Raw genomic sequence first — 9,757 nt, 5'->3', positions numbered from 1 at the left:
TTTAATAACTGCAGTCCAGTCTCCAACCTTCCCTTTATGTGGAAGGTTATTGAGAAGGTGGTGGCGCTCCAACTCCAGTGGTCCTTGGAAGAAGCCGATTATCTAGGTCCTCAGCAGTCTGGATTCAGGCCCAGCTACAGCACGGAAACTGCTTTGGTCGCGTTGATGGATGATCTCTGGCGGGCCCAGGACAGGGGCTTGTCCTCTGTCCTGGTGCTTCTTGACCTCTCAGCGGCTTTTGATACCATCGACCATGGTATCCTTCTGCGCCGGCTGGAGGGGTTGGAAGTGGGAGGCACTGTTCTTTAGTGGTTCTCCTCCTACCTCTCCGGCCAGTCACAGTCGGTGTTAGTGGGGGTCAGAGGTCGACCTCTAAGTCTCTCCCTTGTGGGGTGCCTCAGGAGTCGGTCCTCTCCCCCCTGCTATTTAATATCTACATGAAACCGCTGGGTGAGATCATCCAAGGTCATGGGGTGAGGTATCATCAATATGCAGATGATACCCAGCTATACATCTCCACCCCATGTCCAGTCAACGAAGCAGTGGAAGTGATGTGCCAGTGCCTGGAGGCTGTTGGGGTCTGGATGGGTGTCAACAAACTCAAACTCAACCCAGACAAGACGGAGTGGTTGTGGGTCTTGCCTCCCAAGGACAATTCCATCTGTCCGTCCATTACCCTGGGGGGGAACTATTGACCCCCTCAGAGAGGGTCTGCAACTTGCGCATCCTCCTAGATCCACAGCTGACATTGGAATATTATCTTTCGGCTGTGGCGAGGGGGGCGTTTGCCCAGGTTCGCCTGGTGCACCAGTTGCGGCCCTATTTGGACAGGGAGTCACTGCTCACAGTCACTCATGCCCTCATCACCTCAAGGTTCGATTACTGCAATGCTCTCTACATGGGGCTACCTTTGAAAAGTGTTCGGAAACTTCAGATCGTGCAGAATGCGGCCGCGAGTGCTATCGTGGGGCTTCCTAGATTCGCCCACGTTTCTGCAACAGTCCGCGGCCTGCACTGGCTGCCGATCGGTTTCCGGTCACAATTCAAAGTGTTGGTAATGACCTTTAAAGCCCTACATGGCATTGGGCCAGAATACATCCAGAACTGCCTTCTACTGCACGAATCCCAGCGGCCGATAAGGTCCCACAGAGTTGGCCTTCTCCGGGTCCCATCGACCAAACAATGTCATTTGGCGCGTCCAAGGGGTCGAGCCTTCTATGTGGCGGCCCCGGCCCTCTGGAACCAACTCCCCCCAGAGATTAGAATGGCCCCCACCCTCCTTGTCTTTCGCAAATTACTTAAGACCCACCTTTATCGCCAGGCATGGGGGAGTTAAGTTATCCTTTCCCCCTAGGCTATTACAAGTTATCCATGGTATGTTTGTGTGTATGTTTGGTTTTTTATAATAAGGGGTTTTTAGTTGTTTTTATTAATTAGATTGTCCATGTTGTTTTACCACTGTTGTTCTGCCGCCCTGAGTCTGCAGAGAGGGACGGCATACAAATCCAATAAACTAAAATAAACTTTTCCCATAGGATGGAACTATCATCCAGGATGGGTTGACCTCGTCCAATCGGATGAAGAGTGAGACTGTTAATTTTCATTTAAATGCTCTGCCTTGTCTGGAGTTCCCCAGTTATGATGAAGCTGATGAACACAGACTCAACCCGGTCACAAAGCATAGGAAAACTCCATATAAGAAGACCCCAAATGACAGTAAGCCAGCTATGGCCAGCAATGTATGCAGCGGGTGTACTCTATGATAGCTCCACCCTAGGAGAAGAGGCGTATGCCCCTTCTCCACAATGGGTGGAACTATCATCCAGGATGCAACATACCCAAGCAATTTGCCCTAGGGAGGAATTCATGCTGGTGACCGCACCTGATCATTGGACTGCAGTAGTGACTGCAGTACTCTGCATCCAAATGAAGCCTCAACAGATGAAAATTGGTTGATTTTAAAATGCCTAATTAATTGCTATGGAGACACCCAGGTTGTAGCTTGACACACTTCCTCCAGTAAAGTCTGGATTGCCCATGCCGTTGACGTGGCCGCACTTTATGTGGAATGTGCTGTGATAATGTGTGGGATAGGCTGTCATCAAGTTATTATATGCTGCGGTGATGGTCATTCATATCCACCTCTCAATTATGTTCTGTCTTTGAGGCTGAGAGACACTGGTAAGAAGGTTACAAAAGGGGACTTGGTCCATCAGAGACCTTCCATTCTTTTCAAATAGATAGGAAGTGCCCGTCAAACATCTAGCATGTGCCATTGTCTCTTGAGATGATGTATCAGATTAGGGCAAAACCTTGGTAAGGTTAATTCGTGAGCCCTGTGAAACCAAGAATTCACCTTCAGAAGGGTCAAACTGTAGGACAACTCTGTCTGCATGGAAGACACATAAATCTTCTTGGACCAACAGGGATGAAAGCTCCGATATCCTCCTGAACAAGGTGACAGCTACCAGAAAGGACACCTTATAATCAGGTGCTGAGAGGGTAGGATCGCAGTGGCTCATATGGAGCCAGGGTTAGTGACGCCAGTACTTTAAATAGGTCCCAGGTGGGGAACTGGTGAACCACCAGAGGGTGCAAGTTGGAGGTACCTTTAAGGAACTTGCAAAATGGAGGGAGCTGTGCTAGAGATTCCAACTCTCCACATGACAGAAGATAGGGCTGCCACTTGCCGGCATATGATATTTTATTTATTTATTTATTTATTAGATTTGTATGCCGGCCCTCTACGTAGAATCGGTGCGGCTCACAACAGCAATAAAACAATTCATGACAAAGCTAATAATTTAAAAACATTTTTAAAAACCCGTTATTAAGCAGACATACACACAAACATACCATACATAAATTGTATAGGCCCAGGGGAGATATCTCAATCCCCCCATGCCTGGTGGCAAATGTGGGTTTTAAGGAGTTTACGAAAGGCAAGGAGGGTGGGGGCAGTTCTAATGTTCGGGGGGAGCTGGTTCCAGACAGTTGGGGCCACCACAGAGAAGGCTCTTCCCCTGGGACCCACCCAAAAACATTATTTAGTCGACGGGACCCGGAGAAGGCCAACTCTGTGGGACCTAATCGGTCGCTGGGATTCATGCGGCAGAAGGCGGTCCCAGAGATATTTTGGTCCGATGCTATGAAGGGCTTTATAGGTCATAACCAACACTTTGAATTGTGACTGGAAATTGATTGGCAAACAATGCAGACTGCGGAGTGTTGGTGTAACATGGGCATACCTGGGGAAGCCCATGATTGCTCTTGCAGCTGCATTCTGCATGATTAGAAGTTTCTGAACACTTTTCAAAGGTAGTCCCATGTAGAGAGCATTACAGTAGTCGAATCTCGAGGTGATGAGGGCATGAGTAATTGATGCACGTGTGTGAGCGAAGCCAAACTGGCTATTGATGAAAACAGGCACAAAATCAAGAATAACACGTGGTAATTTTTGAAAGTGAGTTCTTTTATTATTTCACACCTACAGAGAAAATCTTTCCAAATTAGAATGTTACTATCCACTTCTCCAACGTAGTTTGTAAACTTTTCAGGATGGGCTGTCTTCATCCATTTTTCTCCCATACAAAATATCTGGATTGAATTGCCTCTTATTACTCTGGAATACGGACCCTGCCTCTTGGCAAATCACTTCCTCATTACTTTCCAGCACAGGTATTTGGGTTAGAAAATATACTTGAGGAGAAGCCCATCCATCAATAAGCTGAAACAACTGTGTATTTAGGGGTGTATTTTGGCACCTAAAATTCTTATTTATGAATATATCCTCCAACCTGATATTCTGCAAAAGCATTGTGAATTTCTAGTTCTTGAAATCCTAATACATTCTTTCTTAAAATTCAGTGTTGCTTATGCCTTCTTGGGTTTACTAGGAGCAGTAACGCTGGTTATTAAATTCCCTTTTTAAAAGGTTAGTAGAGATTGTCAGCAGTAAAAACCTACATGGGACATGGTGAGCATATGTGTACACTATATCAAGGTTATTCTTTGAACCAGCTTCCCAAATGCTGCCTTGACATCCTTGTTTCTCAGGCTGTAGATCAGAGGATTGAGCATGGGAGTCAGAGCCCCATATGCTAAGGAGATGACCTTGTCCTTTTCAGAAACGGATTTCCCTTCAGGTCTCAAGTACATGATCATGATTGTTCCATAAAACACACTGACCACAGCAAGGTGAGAACTACAGGTGGAGAAGACTTTTCTGCGTCCATGGGTAGAGCGGATACGTCGTATAGCCAAGCCTATGCGGACATATGTCACAACTATGAAGCCAAAGGGAGGGAATACCAGAAAGAAGCTGGAGATATGCATAAAGAGCTCACTGGCTGTGTTGGAACAAGCCAGTTTGAGTACAGATTGCAGTTCACATGCAAAATGGTTGATGGTGTAATGGCCACAGAAGTCAGTGGGCTGCAAGAGCACATGGACCAGTGTCGTTATGAAGGCAAGGGCCACTGTCATGGCTACTAGATAAAAGCATAATTTCCAACTCATGATCTGCGTGTAGTATAACGGCTGGCATACAGCAGCCAAGCGATCATATGCCATGACTGCCAAAATGATGCATTCTGCTACAACCAGAAATACACCCATATACATTTGGACCAAACATCTGGACAAAGAAATTGTGGGCCTGTAGATGAAGCAGTTTGCTAAAATCTCAGGTACTGCATTGTGGGTAAGAACAAAGTCTACTGTGGAAAGGACACAAATGAAGAAATACATTGGGGTATGAAGCCGGGAGTCAGCAATGATCAATATAATGATAAGTCCATTGCCAAGAAAGCTAATGAGATACACCATCAAGAGGAACCAAAAGAGAATAATCTGAGCTCTGGGATATTCTGATAATCCAATCAGGATGAATTTGGTCACCAGTGATTCATTTGAAGTTCCTATCCTATTTTCTCTCATTCTCTCCTGCAAGAAAGAATGAATGGTGTGATTACTAATTACATTCAAGAGAGATGCAATACTTTCACTGTTTAGATTGCCAAAGCTGTATAGAAAAAATAAAAATGCAATAAAAACTATTTGAATAATGCATTGCGCATCATGCTTAGACAGCATTTGTTTTAACCATGATTCATTGAATACAATTGTTGGATACTCACACACTGAATAGTTCACACACTGCATTAAAGTATATATTGTTTGCAAACTGCAGTGACTGCATAAAATGCTAAGCCAAAACTCAGTAAGCTACATTCTGTTTCATAGCTAGGTATTCAAATCTACCTCCAGATGGAAGATGAAGAGTCTTCAGATAGGGGCAGCATACAAATATAATAATAATAATAATAATAATAATAATAATAATAATAATAATAATAATAATATTTCCAAAAGTAATGAAACCAGCAAGCTGGCAGCCGTAGCTTCATTCTCACCCTTGATATACCAATATGTCAGTAGAAACTGAACAAAAATTTGTTGAGTTAGCTCATTAGAAGCAATGTGGTAATGTTTAGATAATTCATAAAGCAAAGTAGAATCAATGCTGATCTCAAGAACACCATCCTTTCTTTTTTGGATCTGATAGAGAAAAAAAAAGGAGTGGCACCCAGGGTACATTGTAAACAAATACAATTTGTTGCAGGGCCCAATGATTATGTATTCAGAAATCTTAGATGAAAGAGGAGATAAAAATCAATTAAAAAATTGGAACAACAAGGAATTAAGATCGATTGGTGGCCATAAGATTAAATGAAGATAAGAAAGAATTTGGTATACAAAGAGAACAATCGGAATTTGTCAAAATTTTATTAGTACAAGAAAGAAAAAATAACTAAATTATATAAATTTTATTAAAATATAAAATGGAAGAAGAAACAGTAAAAGGGAATATGATTAGTTGGGCCAAAATTTGCGGTGTAACTTAAATTTAGAACAATGGGATAGAATCTGGAATAAAAACTATAAACTCACAAAAGTAACTGCCTATAAAGAAAACTTATATAGGAATTACTACCAATGGCATTTACCCTCAGCAAAATTGCCCAAAATATATCTAACCTTTCCCCCAAATGTTGGAAATGTGAGTATAAAATCGGATCTTACTATCACATGTAGTGGAACTGCCCTGTTATAAATAAATTCTGGTACAAAATTTGGAAATGGTTAGAGGAAATCACAGAAAAAGAAAATAACTATAAAACTGGAAACATTTCTCCTGGGAATACTGGACCTGAAAACTGAGAAAAAAATATGATTATATTATATTATGTATACCATATTTTTCAGAGTATAAAACATACCTTTCCCCACCTAAAAGATGCTGAAAATTTGGGTGTGTCTTATACTCTGAATGTAGCTTTTGATAAGCTTTTTTTTTGGCCCTAATGAGGTGCTAACACAAACTTCTGTGCTTTGCTATCTAAGGAATCTTCCCTTTCCCTGCTTCTTTCATTGCTGCTCCCTTTGACAATTAGCTGAGCCTTTTCTTCAGCCTTAACAAGGTGCTAACAGTGAAGCAATCTCCCCTGCTTTGTTAGTAAATGACCTTCCACCTTTTTTCCAGCCCTAACAAGGAGCTAAGGAGTGAAGTGATTTTCTGTGCTTTGCTAGTGAGCTGATTGTCCCTTTGCCTGATTTTCTGATTGTTTCTCTCTGAAGAGAGAGAGAAGTGATGTGTTTTATAAACTGTATTTTATCCCCAACCAGGAGATAAAAAGTAAGCACGTGGGCTCAAAACCAGCACATTAATGTGCTGAAGCTTACCAGTCTAAAGACTAGCCAGATGAATACCTGGAAGGCAAATTATTTTTTCTTTATTTTCCCTCCCCCAAAACTAAGGTGCCTCTTATACTCTAGTGCAGTGTTTTTCAACCAGTGTGCCGTTGCACACTAGTGTGCCGCGAGACATGGTCAGGTGTGCCGCGAAGCTCAGAGAAAGAAAACAAGAGAAAGAGAGAAAGAAAGAGCAAGATAGAGAGAAATAAAACAAGAGAGAAAGCAAGAGAGAGAGAGAAAGAAAGAAAGAATGAAATAGAGAAAGAGAACAAGAGAGAAAGAAAGCAAGAGAGAGCAAGAGAAAGAAAGCAAGAGAGAGAGAGAGAGAGAGAGAGAGAGAGAGAGAGAGGGAGGGAAGGTGGGAGAGAGAAAGACATAGAGGGAAGTAGGGAGGGAGAGAGAAAGAGAGCAATAAAGAGGAAAGAAGAGAGAAAGAAAGAGGGATGGAGAGTGAGAGAAAAAAAAGAGGGAGAGAGAGGGAGAGAGAAATAGAGCGAAAGGGAGGAAGAGAGAATTTTTTGTCCAAACTTTTTTTAGCCCCCCCTCCCCCCAATGTGCCCCATGGTTTTGTAAATGTAAAAAATGTGCCGCGGCTCAAAAAAGGTTGAAAATCACTGCTCTAGTGCACCTTATACTCTAAAAAATATGGTACTTACTGCAGCTAGAATCAGCCTCGCAAAATGCTGGAAGCAAAGGGATATACCAACTGAAAATACAATAGTTAACAAAATTCTTGACTGTGTTGAATTAGACAAAATGATGATGAAATTGAATGAAAAGGAGAACTCACAATACTACAAAATTTGGAACAAATTATATGATTGGCTTGAAAAGAGAAAATAAAATAAATCAATAAATAGTTAACTTCATAGTGTATATATGATGACTCTCAACTATACTTAAATGGAACAATTATAATAATAAATAATAACTAAATATGTTAATTAAAAAGGTTATGTAAGTGTGTTAATGGAAAAGGTTACGTAAGCATAGATTTACTGTTGGTACAACTTGCTGTATTAACCTTAGAGGTTATGTAGTATAGTTGTATGGTATTGTATTGCACTGTATTGTTGTGTTTTGCTTATTTTTTGTATACGTATTTTTGTTGTTTTAAAATGTAAATAAGTCAATAAAAACTATTTTTTTAAAAAAGAGAATGGAGCTTAGTAGGTAGCCAACGTTTTGGACTTCAGGGACCACTGGATTCATAATTTTAAATCCTGCGGACAACCAAAATAGTATTTTTTAAAGATAAATAGTATTTAATGCAATTTAAAAATGAAAATGATTTTTCTGCAGACCACCAAAATTTTCTCATACATGACCAGTGGTCCATGCTGGATTAGAAAACTAAATCTCACAAAAAGAAAAACATTCTTGGAATGAAAGGTAAAGAGAATAAAGAAAGAACAGTTTAAGCAACAACTCCAAACTTATCGAAAAGATAAGCATTAGAAAAACCACAATACAATTCATTTCAGTCGCAGTTCCATTCTCAATCCTTTGTTTGGGGCGGAGGGAGGTATCAGCCTTCTGTTTCATTAAAATTTACATCTAGGCTTCCTTTTTCTGCTCCTTATCTTTTTGAATTAGCCTTTGTTCAGATGGATCATTTAAAGGTCATTCACCCTATTTCTTCTCAGATCCTTAAGAGGCAAATATAAGACATAGTCTGCTATGTCTGGTAGATGGATGCAGACACAAATACAGATCCTCAATCACTCCCCCCCCCCCACACACAGAGAGAGATATGATGGAGTTTAACATCTGCTTGTTGTGCTCACTTCATAGAAGCTGCATATGATTGCCACCAGGCAAAGGTTTTTCAGAAGACATGGTTTCAAAGTCTCCAGTCTGGATCAAGGACTCCACGAATTCAAGATTTATTTTACAAATACAGAGAACAACTTACCCACTTAAATTATCTTATTTCTTTGTCTTTTTATCTCTGACGTTTTGCTTACCCAGTGTTCTTCCAAGTGATAAGTGGTCAAATGTTTTTATAATGTCTTCCAAAACTAATTGTGAAATGCAAAGTTCGGGGAAATGGTGTTGCTTCCTTTCAAAAGAAACTAGGGATTTGATGAAGTTTAGATCCAGATTTGTGGTCTTAAATTTTATAGCATCATCCAGTCATACTATCTTTACATCGTGTATTTTTGCTAAGTGTGGTTGCTTTTATTTCTGAGCCAGAGCTCAAGAAGAAAAACAAGTATGTAAAGGGGAAAAATATTAGCAGGATCTGTTAGATCCTGTTCTTTGCCTTGGCATTGAGAACAGCACTGCCAGTTCCTTAAGGTAAAAGCTTATTTTTCCCATTCTCATCTTTTCCCCAGTGGGTAATAAGTAGTCTTTCTGCTGGTAGAAAGCTGAGAAAAAAGTCAAAGGACATGTCTTTAATTGAATTTCAAGGGAATTTCCTGCCCATGAAGTTTAAAGTTTAAAAATATAAATGATGAAATCATTTATCTTATAATATATAAACTTATCTAATAAGTTCAACTGTGCCTCTCAGATAATAATTCATACATTGGTCACTTTTCCCTTTGGATTGCTACAGTGCACTCTACATGAAGGCCACCCTGAAACTTCAAATGGCCAGAATTTTATTTATTAATTAAATGTATATGCTACCTATCTTGCCGAGAGGGAACTCTAATGGGAGTGGCCTACAATTTTAAAAATAAGATGAAACATTAAAACAATAAATATTAACACCAAAATTGCTTAAAATTGACAAAAGAGGTGTTGTTCTTACCTCATACGCCTTTTCCCAATTGGATGGAACTATCATCCAGGATGGGTTGACCTCGTCCAATCAGATGAAGAGTGAGTCTGTTAATTTTAATTTAAATGCTCTGCCTTGTCTGGAGTTCCCCAGTTATGATGAAGCTGATGAACACAGACTCAACCTGGTGACAAAGCATAGGAAAACAACGTCCTCGTCCATATAAGAAGACCCCAAATGACAGTAAGCCAGCTATGGCCAGCAATGTAT

At 40.6% G+C, this 9,757-nt stretch overlaps 1 protein-coding gene across 1 annotated transcript; it reads right to left on the bottom strand.

Annotated features, from left to right (window-relative positions):
* Positions 1-3,993: 3,993 nt before the first annotated feature.
* On the bottom strand, positions 3,994-8,735 carry LOC139158755 (olfactory receptor 13H1-like). The gene is made up of 2 exons (XM_070736088.1): positions 8,672-8,735; positions 3,994-4,944 (listed from the first exon to the last, which is right to left on the bottom strand). Exon 2 carries the CDS (start codon positions 4,936-4,938, stop codon positions 3,994-3,996), a length of 945 nt encoding a protein of 314 aa, XP_070592189.1. The 5' UTR covers positions 4,939-4,944; positions 8,672-8,735.
* Between the last annotated feature and the right edge of the window lie 1,022 nt (positions 8,736-9,757).

This window comes from Erythrolamprus reginae, chromosome 2 (assembly GCF_031021105.1).
Source record: "Erythrolamprus reginae isolate rEryReg1 chromosome 2, rEryReg1.hap1, whole genome shotgun sequence".
Classification (NCBI taxonomy): Eukaryota; Metazoa; Chordata; class Lepidosauria; order Squamata; family Dipsadidae; genus Erythrolamprus; species Erythrolamprus reginae.
The sequence above is the reverse complement of the archived record's forward strand: the minus strand, read 5'-3'. Positions and strand labels throughout refer to the sequence as shown.

What these genes read in the sequence shown, in the direction of transcription:
- LOC139158755 (XM_070736088.1), bottom strand. Translation starts at nt 4,938, where the DNA reads ATGAGAGAAAATAGGATAGGAACTTCAAATGAATCACTGGTGACCAAA.